This window comes from Ursus maritimus, unplaced genomic scaffold (assembly GCF_017311325.1).
Source record: "Ursus maritimus isolate PB19 unplaced genomic scaffold, ASM1731132v1 scaffold_1, whole genome shotgun sequence".
NCBI classification, from domain to species: Eukaryota; Metazoa; Chordata; class Mammalia; order Carnivora; family Ursidae; genus Ursus; species Ursus maritimus.
Window position 1 is genome coordinate 67467057 of NW_024423343.1, and position 13435 is coordinate 67480491.

Below are 13435 nucleotides of genomic sequence, written 5' to 3' on the forward strand. Positions count from 1 at the left end.
ATATATACTATATATATAATATCTATATTATTGTATATTATTACATGTATAGTATGCCTATTTCTCTTGTCATTGGCAGTACTATTAAAACTAATTCAAAATGAGTAGACAATACCATTGGTTTGAAATTACACATTTTAGCATTTGAGCAGAGCTAATCTGCAGCCTGGAATAAGGCATGCCTTGCAAATGGGTTAGTCACTATATATGGAACATAATACATATGTCATATTAACTTACACGCACAACACTGAGGCCATGGACTGAGCATGTGTACTCTTTAAGGTAAAGAAGTTTACTTTTTCTATAGACACATTACCTTAATACACATGGAGGGACATAAGAGAAAACACTCAGTGATCCCAAATGCTATTTAAGTAAAACCAAGATACAAGCAAAATGCAATTCTTTTCTCAGTTGTCTACTGGAAGGTAAGCTTGATATATAGTATGTTTCCTGACTAACTTGGAATAAAATGTCAAGAAGGTATGTAGAAAGGTTTAATAAAGAGTGAAATTTAAAAAGAGAGAGAGGGAGAACAGTGCCATCAGTGCTTAGGTGACCTGGCAGCAGAAAACTAAAGCTCAGGATTCAATGTAACAGCAAAAAATTGGACCAAAGCTTTGGGAACAATTTTGTTTTTTCCTCAGATGATTTTCCACTTTTCTCTCAAATTGCTTTCAATAATTATTTTGCACTCTGTGGCTTGTTAGCATGTGTGGGCTTTATACTAGTCATAATTCTATCCAAACAAAAACTCATCACCTCTAAAGATAGCATTTCCAAGCCATGCTTATCTGAAGAGAAGGGTGGCGGAGCAGCCGCTGCCTTCAGTGCCAGAAGGAAGCTGGGTGGGCCCCCGAGCTCAGGGATGGAGGGCCGGCTGCATCCCAGGCAGCACTGTGAGGAAGCCAAAAATTTGAGACTTTCTGGGGAGGAACAGTCAAATCAGGCATTGGCCGTCACGACAATGACAACCTAGTTTATCTCAATCGTACAGGAAAAGAGAGTGAGAGCACAAAGCTAACTGGGTATCCATCAGTTTCGAAGTCAGAAGTACCTTAAAATGAGTTCCATGTAGCGCTTCATTTACATGGGGGTCCATCAAAACTATGCCGAGTTCTACAACGTCGTGAAGACGTTAAAGGATGATGATCCAAGTTTACCCAAGAACGTTTGATGGGTTTCACCAATTTGACTAGAGGACTACTCATGCTGTGATTTGAATGCCATCTTTTAATTAAGATAGTCAAAGCATTTTTCAGATACTACGTAAGTGAAGGATAGTTAATGCAATATCTGGTAAAAGGCAGGAAAATCGAGGCTTAAAAAAAACAAATCTGATCAATGGCGCTCAAAACACTTACTCAGCATGCTTATGCTAGGCACACAGTGAGTACTCCAGGAGCTACTCATGAATCCATTTATGAAATACGTATTGAAGGTAATCTACATGGCAGTGTTCCGCTCGGTAGTGGTGAGACAGCAATGAAAAGACATGCGCTGTTCTCTCAGAGGATGAGAAGGGTCACTGTACAAAATACAGGAAGAGAGGAAGTAGTAGCTGAGCCGGTCTTATTTGATCAGTTTGCTGGAGGAAAGGAAGAAACTCCAGAAACAATGTAGGCCAAGAATAAAAAGTAGCAATAAATATGACAATGAAGGACAAGTCTGGCTAGAGCCAAAGGCCTGTGCTAAGTAAAAAATAAAACTGGAGTTAAATTGTAGAGTGTTTTGAGGCACCTGGGTGGCTCAGTCAGTGAAGCGTCTGCCTTTCTGCTCAGGTCATGATCCTGGGGTCCTGGGATCGAGTCCCGCATCGGGCTCCTTGCTCAGGGGAAGTCTGCTTCTCCCTTTCCTTCCCTCTCGGACCCTCCCCCAACTTGTGCTCTCTCTTGGATGTGTGCATTCTCTCTCTCAAATAAATAAACGGGATCTTTTTTAAAAACTGTGGTGTCTTTTTTTTTTTTTTAAAGATTTTATTTATTTATTTATTTATTTATTCGACAGAGATAGAGACAGCCAGTGAGAGAGGGAACACAAGCAGGGGGAGTGGGAGAGGAAGAAGCAGGCTCACAGCGGAGGATCCCGATGTGGGACTCGATCCCAGAACGCTGGGATCACGCCCTGAGCCGAAGGCAGACGCTTAACCGCTGCGCTACCCAGGCGCCCCCTAAAAACTGTGGTGTCTTTTGATTGGTAGGAAGTACGGATCTGAATTATATTTTGTGATAGCATAAAAAATGATTCATCTATCATGACAAATGCTCTACCTTTAGTGAAATAGGCAGCATCTGTTACTATATCCACTTCTCAGGTAAAATCTGTAACTGTAGGAACCCTCAAATAGCTCAAAGTGGGAACAAGAGCGGACAGCCAATGTTCGCAAAGATGGTTAGAGTATTAGAGAAAATATTCAGCAATTTTAGAATTCTTAGATCTTAAAAAATGGAAGGGACTTCAACAATCAAGTTTGACCCCCCGTTTATTTTATCCAAGAGGAAAACAAAGTCTATAGAACATAAGCGTCGGACCACTTCCTTCTTTGATTACTAATAAAACAGATAATGCTGCAAATGTTTTACACACACACACACACACACACACACACACACTACTTTGAAAGTCATAAAATGTGATGTGTCGAAGAGGTATGTATTAAAATTTCCAATAGATAGAAGAACCAGTCAGTACATACAACTACTCACTTCAACAATGAAAGCTAAAAAAGAAAAATGGGGAGGAGTAATCTATATAGAATTCATAGAAATAATTGGATGTGACATGTTTTCATCAGAATATTTGGTTCAATATCGCTAAGTGACTTATCTAAATTATTATAAAATACAGGACTTTTGATAGAGTAACCTCGGATTTAGAAGATTATATTCTGGAGATATAGATATTGTGGTTTTAGAAAAGGTCTTATTTCACATTTTAGCATGCATCAGAAGGACCTGGAGGTCTCCAGATTTCTGGGCCTATCCGCAGAGTTTTGATTCAATAGGTCTGGAATGTGGTCTAAGAATCTGCATTTCTAACAAGTTGCCAGGTGTTGGCTGATGCAGCAGAGGTCCTAGAAGGACACTTTGAAAATCACTGCTTGATGCAGAATATGTTTGGCTTACTCTTAGGTTTAATTAGAACTAACATTTGCTTGTGTAATAATTAGGTCATGCTTCCCCAATCCACAACCAATTCTCATCTTTCTTAGCAGTAAGACCTGCCCTGTAATTTGTTTAATTGCGTTAATTGCACTTGTTCTTAGTTTGCTTTTGCATCTTCTTGGCCTCGCTCATGATCCTTCCTCATACAGATCACAAGTCTCACTTGCCTCTTTTTGTTTTTCCCATAGCATATATGTTAGAATGAACCTCCCGTAAACCAAGAAGTGTCAATATCATGATCGCTGCCCAGAGCTGAATTTTCAGGATTTATCTAACATTAACTGCCTTCTACCCCCCCACCCAGGAGCGAACATTCTGCTGGGGCTTTCTGCTTTTAACAGCAGCCCTTTTGTCAAATGTGTACAATGTCCTAGAGAATATTTAAGTAGGAAGGAAAGCATGTTGGTACTCTGAGCACATTTGGACATCCAGAATTTGATTCTGCAGTCTTCCCTTTACACAGAGCAATGTGCAAAATGTCAGGGTTCCAATATTCATTTCTATCCTGATTATAATCCTTTCTTTCTAAAAACTGAAGCATATGCATATGCATATGCATGAAGTACATGAAAATTTGGAACAGAAGCTCTGCGACCTTGGACTGGCCTGTGTAGCTATTTATTCTGCTTAACTCATTATTGAATTTTAAGGTCAAACTAATGTTTTCTCAATGCCATAAGACCAGAAGCGGGCTACTGATAAGAAAACCCTGGAGGATAAAGGTACAAGCTTGTAACTATCATCAAAAGGACAAGAGGTGAGCCTACTTTAAATTCGAGTCTCAGGGAGCTGAACATTTTCTGCTATTTACCATCTTTCCAGATCACAATCAAAGTTACTCAATTAATTTGAACAATGACAGAAATGCAGCATTTCTGGAGAACTTGTCCATTTACCACCTGAACGCACAATTTCTTAGAAGACTGCACCTTGGTATAAGATGCCACTGTAAGAAGATCACAGCCATCAGTGGAGTCCATAGCCTCGAGAAAATGAAATATGGATATCTGGGTGACCAAATAGAAAACCAACCAGAATTTAAGTTCTAGTGCAATCCTTCTTAAATCATCCCGTTTGCTATACTCATCATACACTTTTAGTAACTAATTCCAAGTTAGAAAGCGAACATCTTTAAACTTCCTCTCCAGTTGTCGGATGGAGAGTTATCTTTCTTGGCACTGGTCAGAACTATATTTAAATGTTCAATAATGAATTGTGTCCTCATTGTATTATTGATTCTCTTGGTTCTTTCCATGCAGTGGGATTCACGCGCAAGCATCATCACATTAATCTATTTCCGATTTTAAAGGTCTGTAAATCTGCCTGATTAACGTATTGTAAGGCATTTCCCCCTACTTTTTCTCATACTCAGATCTGAAGGATACAGCGGTAAATTTGCCTCAATAAATCTTTAATCTATTTTTGCCTCCTTTTGGAAAACATGAATTCTAGGAAATTTAGTAAGATTTGATTACTTTTAAAATACATGTTTTCATAATCAAAAAACAGTAAACACCCATTGGAGTAGAGTGGATTTATGATGTAAAAAAGTTAGAAGCTTATTCGAATAGGGTCTCTGCCTATATGAGATTAATAAATTTCAAAATGGACATCTGGCACATGTCCATATACCATACACACGCAGCTTCAGGAGTGGTTCTGGGCAATGGAAATGACAGATGAGAATAAATTTATGATTACTATCAAATTTGTTCTCCCCTATTTCATAGACACATAAAGGGTGAATCTAAAATTTTCCTTAAATGACAAAAGGGAAGAATATTAAACATAATATGTTATATATACATATCATTTTTCATTTTACAAAGTTCTAGAAGGGCAAGAATGTTCCACAGTATGGATATAGCCTAGGGAGAATGCTGTGAAAGGGATGATTATATGGCTGGGGCTCTTGTTAACTCTTTCTATGGAGGTAGTAGAGACATTTGAACAGGAAATCAAAGCAGGAAATTAAAGCAAAATTACATTTATAAGTTACTGCCTTAGTATATTTAATAGTACTCTCATTATCAGAAAGACTGAAGGGATATGGTCAATGAGTTTTATATTCATAATTGTCTCAGGGTCAATGAGTTTTATATTCAGACTTGTCTTCTTTGGAATATAAACTTTCTTGGGGATTATCTTCAACCTGCATAATTTTAATTACATCCAGTACAGATAATTTAAACCTACAGAATTTTTATATTCCAGTGTCCATCTTATTTACATTTAATTTATACCAAATTCTGTCATATTCTTCTTGAATGGTATCTGAGGAGGAGACCAAATCTTTACTAAAGCCTAAAAAGAAATATCCTAGCTAAGGCATTATTTTTAAAAATCTCTCATACTCAAATAAGAATATGTCAAACAGAAAATAAAGAAATAATGTTTTATGAAATTTCTGATGTTGTATTAATATTAGTAGACATATGTTTCTAAGTATTCCTTCTCCATTACTTGGGAAAATTAAAATAATTGTGCAAAATTAAGATACATCATCATGATCAATTTCTAAAGTGGGAATCCATTGCCAGCAATGGGACACTACAGAAAAGTAAAGGAATGCCAGCCAGTCACATATTAGAGAGCCATACTTGTAAAAACATCTGAGGAGAAATTTCATTAGACTTTGTGGCGTAATCTGACTTCACCAATTGACTGAGTAAAACCTAGAACCACTGAAATGTTTGCAAACAAATTCCCCAAATGAGAGAGGAATATATCCATGGTTTGCGAAACTATGTTGTAGACAGAAAACTGAGCATATGTACAGACCCCCTTGCAGAAGAAGGAAAGTGGAAAGAATTCTCACCAAATATTCTTTCATCTTCATTTCTATTCACATGGAAATGTTGTTCTTATGTTTTACAATCTATGAACTCAATCATGCTGGTAAATGGTATACTGGTCATTTTTTTCCCCATATAGACCCTTTTTGGTTTTTATAGAAAGCACTTTTTAAAAATATTATGGTTACTAGCCTTCAAAGGAGACCCAGACTTACACATGAACTTTAAATATGCCATAAAACGTAAAACAAATCATCTTAATGCATGAAACAGAATAGGATAGATCAGTAGTCCACGGAAGTAATTAAATCCCCCAGTTTTTTCAAACTACACTTACTCTATCTTAAATCACTTTGAAAGCAGATCAGATCATAAGCATTTCATCTATTTCAAAAATAACTTCTTTTATCTTCTGATTGGAATTAGAATCTTACTATTAAAATTTTGTTCCTTAGAAAAATACCAACAAGAATACTGTCTCTTTCATTCTTTCTCACATATTCAACCAAAAAGCAACCATTGAGGGACCCTAACTTGGAAACAGTTAAGCATCAGTAAGGTTCTGCCATCCACAAGGGAGGGAATAGAAAAGCAAAGCTCACAATTTGGATAATGAAGTACAAAGTGTTTGCATATTTCACAAGGGTTTGGTTTCCTCATGTAAGATCTGTGTTCTCTCTGTGTTCAAGTTTCAACTTTATGATTTTAAGCATTAATTTTCCAAACATTAATAGTCCACCTGTGGTTGTTAGTAACCGTACTATCTAAAGATAAACACAATGATTTGGTTTTGCAAGGAGCTGTTACTGTGCAAATGTTCCATTTGCTTCTCTTTGTAAGATACCGATTTCACTCTGACTTACTTCTTTTTCAGCATCTTCTAGTTTCTTTTTCTTACTCTCGGGCATTAAATCATCCAACCAGCTGAGTTCCCGTTTTGTAAACAAAAAGTCCATCAGTTTTCTTACAAATACCAGAGCTAACACCTGAAGCAAATAATAAAATAATTTAAAACAGGGAAAAAATAAAAATGGGAGAGGTAACTTTGTTGTTTTTTTGGTGGAAACAAGTCAATTTCAATTAAGACTGATATTAAAGTGACACTTGAAGACATGTGTATATAATAGACATTGTACTTTTGCATCCTTCATTTCCTTTTCTTACCACATCCCCAGAATAACAGCTCTGATTTTATCCAGCAAAGGAGTCACCTAAAGAAGCTATCTCAAAAAAAAAAAAAAAAGAAAGAAAGAAAAAAAGAAAACCTACAAAATATATTTGACTGTTTCTCAAATAGATATAGTTAATAGTTTGCATTATTTTAAATGAACATTAAACCATTCTTATCTATGTTGATAATATTTTAATTAATAGTCATTCAAATTCACTATATTTTTGGAAGTATTTGAAATTTATCCAAAATATTTAATAAAATTTAATTTTAACCACCCCTGAGTTTTTCAGATTTGCTAGTATATCTTTAATGTTACATTTTGAAAGTTTATGTTTTTCTACCCAACCTCAATTAATTCAAACCATTATGAATATTTAGAATGATAGAGACAAAACTAAAATGAATCACGGAAATTCACATATAATCTCAAATCCTATCTTAGTCACTAGCTTTAGCAGCTAAAGTTTACATCGTGGTTTCCCATAATTGTTCAAAATGACTCTACTGTTCCAATTTCAATTTTATGTGTTTCCAAAGAGAGCAGAAAATCAGAGGAGGAGAAAAAAAATTGACTTAGAAATTTCATACCATCATGGGAAAGACAATAGCAGCTCTTGAAACTTTTATTATCCACAAAAGGCCAAGGCAACTCATCTGAATCACTGTGAAGAGATGGACTTTTCGAAGTGGTACATGCCTTAGATATATAAAATCTGGCTGATGTTTTGCGGGCATCCAGAAGAGCTTTATTCTATCAAAGAACTAAAAGATAAACAGACTAAATTGCTTTTCAGAGACAATAAAGTAAGACAAGTAGATGTTTAATATGGTCCAAAATATCACACTTAAGTTGACAGCTGGGCATCGGGACAATGGGACTGATATGCATACACTCTAAAATGCATAATTTCCGTTTCATAATATCCACATTTATTGAATATGGAGACAGGCTATAAGAGTTTAGAAGAGTTTAAAAATATTAAAGCCAATGCTAACCGTTGCTACCTGGGAGAGTGTAGCCTTGAGAGACAAAACGCAATCACCATCCTCTTTTCCATTATCACAACACAAAGCTCTTCCTTTTATTTGCCCACTAAGCATCATGGTCCATTCTCTGTCCTCTTCTTTCCTGAAAGAGCTCATCCATACCCATGGTTTCAACTTTCACATGCTTGTTAGAGACTTCCAGACCTAGGTCTCTACTTCAGCTCTCTCTTGCCAGAGCTCTCCACCCACATCCTGCTGCCGAGTGGGATGTGTTGACTCTGCTGTTTTGGCCTGGCCACATTGACCCCCAACGAGGTTTTGAGGCTGTCTTTACAAACACAACAGCTTAGCCACAAAGATTTAACCTAGATGAATTGCTGTTAATCAAGTCTCTTTCAGAGCAAACTTTGTTAATTTGATTTCTTGTTCAGTTTCTTCTAGTGCACTGTCAAGCCATTTACAATGTTTTCAATTGTATTTTATTAAAATTATTTTCACCTGGAACAGTTATTTCTGCTTAAATTTTACCATGAAGACAGTACAATTATTTTTGGACTATACGGTATTATTGTTCCACTTTCAATTTTGATTTTTATCTACCAAAGCAAATTTCTCAATTCAAATTTTATAGATTAAATTTTCACAAGAAGCTTAAAACTTCAATCACAGTTTACTCACTAACAAATTGTGCTGCATGTTAGTTTTATTTTACGTGGACCATTTTGTTTAATTTTTTTCAGGAAAATTTTTACAGTTTTTAATGTTTCCAACAAGAAGTGGTTATTTAGAAAATGATGGTCTCAAGCACCATCAGTGATATTTCATGCCATTCCTATAGTAATGTCTATTACTTCAAAAGAATGATATTTGATTTTACTTCTTGGCTAATTTATGAAAAAACTGTAACCAATTCTCATCAAATACCCCAAAATTACTCCAATATGCCAAGAGACAAATATCCATGGGGTTAAATGTTAGGGTCAAACATCCTTTTTTTATGCAAATTTTGGTTAAAAAAAGATGTTAATATAATATATAATTAATAATAAAATAAATAAAATGTAAATATAAAATATATAAATATAAACTATATTAAAAATATAAAATATATAAATATAAAAATAATAAAATAAAATAATACAAAAGGATGTTACTATAATATGTAATATTACATATTAATATATTTAACAATATAATAGGAACCTCAAACTCAAATCCATCTTTTCTTCTGGGTCCTTTGACTTATGGCACAGCCTACCTACCCTTCTTCCCTCAGTCATCTAAACCAGAATCATATGTAGCTTACTTCATCCACTGTTCATGTACTTATTTATATTCATTAATGCCTTCCAAAATCATTTATTGAAATGTACATCCATGCAAGTACCAAGTGCTGAATTTCTTTTTCTTGGTTCATCCTTCTCCGTATTGTCTCCAAATATTTCATTAGGTCTTCTTATTCCTATCTCCTAAATATCTCTTTAAGGTACAGTCATTAAACAAAGAAAATTTGGTGATTGGTGGAGGTGGGAATAGGGAAGAAATAAAGTAAAATCCTCTGGCTTATAACTGAATGTTTCAGTTTCTATAGAACTCATTTTTCCCAGCCACCATTTCTCCATTTGGGAAGCTGTTATTGCATAAGTGTACTTCAGTGTGTGGGTGCTTCAATTGTTATTGTTTAAATGGCACATTTGCTTTAATTTGGATTCCTGAAGTGTTGGAATGAATATAGATGTGGTTATATATCTGAGTACAGAAACAGCATTCGTAAGAACACTGTGATCTGTTTTTTCTGCCATGTTGCACAGTGAGAAGCCTAGATAATATGTTTCATAATATTGCCAAACAGTCAGGTAGCATATAAATTCCTTCAACATATAAGGTAACTAATTGACATACTCCTTGAAGTATTGGTACTCAGTACATGCATATTACTACTCAAGTAACGATAATCATGATATATGTATCCTGAGTTTTGCACTTAGCTTTTATCTTGTCCTAATATCAATAATATTCCATTCCTCCACGCAGTTAGCCACAAAATCCCAAATAGGAATTTCGACTTTCTGAGTTGGGGGTTCACTTAAATCTTCACTAACCTTGTTTCTCAGTGTGAGACCCTGCTTACTGCTTCATTTGTGCTATTTAAAACTCATTATACTTTTCTCATGGGCCTTTAATAATGTTTTCCTCAATCTTCATTTGAGAGATTCACACCCCAAATAATTCCAAAACTTGACATTCTTGTTTAGTTCTAAACCTCATGGGTATAAAATCATGTGAGTGGAATTAAGGGGGAAAATCTGTTGAAACCTATCAAAATGATTTTACTTTGTTTCTTAAACTTCTGCTGCTGTATTTATGTGAGCCTGGGGCCTAATAATAAATACTTTTCACTTACAGATGAAATTAGTACTCGTGGAACTTTTGCCAAAGGCAAAAAACAGTAAAACAAATAAACAAAACCTCTTCAGTACTCTTCTCTATCTGCCTACCAAACCAAGTCTTTCAAAATACACTTTTCATACACGAAATTATAAATTAGCAAATTAAATCTTATTAGAGTAAAATTTAAATGCATAACACACTTCTCAACCATTTCCCTCTCCCAAGTAAATTTTACCCAAGCGTAAGGAAGAACAGTCATAGTACCTATTTTCGGTGTCCAGTGATCTTTCAATGACTTCATATTGAAATTTTGCCTCGGTTCTGACATCTAGTACCTTCCTAAAGCTGAAGTGCTTTTTCTTCTCCCAAAGTCTGAAACTGGTTGGTTGTTCATTCAGGAAGAGGGTTTCTGTGCTCCCTGTCCCTTGGTGTCAAGAGTTTAGCTAAGCTACCCCATGGTTTTGCTGCCTTGGGCATCCATTTTGTTTGGCTAAGCAGCCTGTGGTCACCTGAACCGACACTAGTTCCTCATGTAGGCACATGCCCTAGATAACAGCCAGCAGAGTCACAAGTAAATGTAAGTTCCTGAGATGACTCCCCCAGATGTCCTTGCAGTCAATAGTCTCCCCTAACTTCCAGGGCCTTCCCCTTACGTGCTCCTTAGATAAGACCCGCCTGGTGCTTACCAAAACTCTGCTTTTTATTTGAATTGATCAATCAGCCTTAGATCAGAAACCCCAAAGCACTCCACCCACAAATCCTAACAAAGGCTTGTGCCCCAGGTCTTGATTCTTTCTCCGTCTGCACTCTGCCTTGACTTCCCCATACAGACCCTTAAGGTACTTCCTCCCGGACCTGTGAGTAATAAATTATCTACTTCAATTTCTCTTCTAGTCTATCCTTGACTCACAGCTTGTCATCCAGCACCCTGTGCTCCACTTCACATGTGTGAATTTAACAAATTCATAATAGGTAACATTTCTTTCATGTCTTTGAACAGCAATGAAACTAGCTGTGTCATAGAAAAAGCAGCAGTTAATGTTTTCCTTTGGCCAACAAAAAATAAACTACACTTTACAATAAATAACCCTCAAAATTAGTCTCCTTTCAAGAAAATTTAAGTGTTTTAGATCAATGATGTTAAGTGAGAAGACAAGATTTTTCAAAGGCAAATTTAAGTAGAAATCATGTGGCTTTCTTCCCTGGGTCTCTCTGTATCCTCTCTTCTTATAAGGACCCCCATCATTGCATTTAGGGTTCACCCTAAATGCTGGATGAGCTCATCTTGAGATCCATAACTAATCCATCTTCAAAAACTCTATTTCCAAATAATGTCACATCTGAGATTCCAGGTGGACATGACTGGGGAGAACACTATTCAAGCCACTATAGTATCATGAGCATGAATAATTTGCCAACCGCCTCTCCAAAGATATAGGATACCATTGTGGTTACTTTAAAATGTGTCCATGAATTCTTCAATACTGCCTCTTCAAGAGATGGAGTCTAATTTCCCTCCATGTGTGCAAGTTGGACATAATGACTCACCTCTAACAAATGGAAAAAAATGGAAGTGACCATGTGTAACTTTGGAGACCAAGTCAAAAGGCACAGTGACTTCACCCTCACTCTCTCTCACATTGCTCACTCTGACGGAAGTTAGCTTCCAGGTCATGAGGGCACTTAAGTGTCCTATGGAGAGCCTGTCTGGCCAGAAACTGAGGCCTCCTACCAACAGCCACAGAGGAACCGATGCCTTTTCCCACAGCTGTGTGGTAAGCCATCTTGGACATAGGCCCTCTAGTCTTAGTCAAGCTTTTGGATGTCTGCGGCCCTCGTCCACATCCTGATGGCAACTACATGAGACATCTTGAGCCAGAACCACCTGGCTAATCTGTTCCCAAATGCATGACCCACACAAACTGTGAGATAATAAATGTTCATTGTTTAAAAGTCACTAAGTTCATTGTAATTTGTTATGAATTGTTATGTAATTTGTTAATAGAAAATTAATACAACTATATTAAACCAATACTTACTTAACTAATAAGTTTTCCTTTATACCTTGAAATTGCCTTACCCTATACCTTTATTTTTAGTTTAATTAAAAAAAGAATTCTATAAATATCATTGTACTAATAATAGAAAAAACAAACATAAAAGGGAAAAAAATCACCCAGGATCTCACTACCTTAATAAATTGTTTTTATATCTCTACCTTCTTTTTTGATCCATTCACACTCACAGCTTTATAAACCTATATGGTAGGTACAGCTTGTGTTCCTACCTTTTTGCTCTGCATTAAGCCATAAGCATTTTTGCCATGTTCCTTTTATGGCCATCATAATTACCAATCTTAAATGACTGTAACATAGACCACTTAATTATTTTACTGCTGATGGATAATTGGGTTATTTCCAATATTTTGATAGTATGTGTTACAATGAACATCTTTGTGCATACAGTTCTTCTTTTCTGTTCCATATACATGATTACAGTATCAAAGATTACAAGCATTTGGTTATATTTTGAAATGTACTGTTATGAGTTTTCTAAGAGGGTTGTAAAGTCTAAACCTTATACAGTTTTAATATAACTTATGGTAAACAAAAGTACCTTAAGATTAGGAACCAGTTTGAAGAAATTTAATTGTGGTCTGAAAGCTGCTCCTCAGATGATGTCATTTTCTTAGTTATCACATGATTTAGCATCAATAGACTTAAGATAAGTGATCACAGATGTGCGTGGTTTACTGTAAGCAATTTACCTGAATTCCCTTTAGAGATGAAGCACCCATATAAAGAAACACTCCATACAGCACTGGCATGGGAATAAACTGTAAAAGAACAATTGGAGAAAATATAGAAGTTATTTTCAAATAACTGGTCATGCTATTTTTCACTTACCAAAGAAAAACACAG

At 35.8% G+C, this 13435-nt stretch overlaps 1 protein-coding gene across 3 annotated transcripts in view; it reads right to left on the reverse strand.

Annotated features, from left to right (window-relative positions):
• Positions 1-13435, reverse strand: part of SLC4A10 (solute carrier family 4 member 10) — a 214739-nt gene that overhangs the window by 12360 nt on the left and 188944 nt on the right. For all 3 annotated transcript variants that reach the window (XM_040644562.1, XM_040644559.1, XM_040644565.1), the window contains 3 exons: positions 13282-13350; positions 7725-7898; positions 6826-6948 (listed from right to left, as the gene is read on the reverse strand). In XM_040644562.1, the coding sequence (XP_040500496.1) occupies positions 6826-6948; positions 7725-7898; positions 13282-13350 (366 nt within the window). The remainder of the gene's footprint in view (positions 1-6825; positions 6949-7724; positions 7899-13281; positions 13351-13435) is intronic.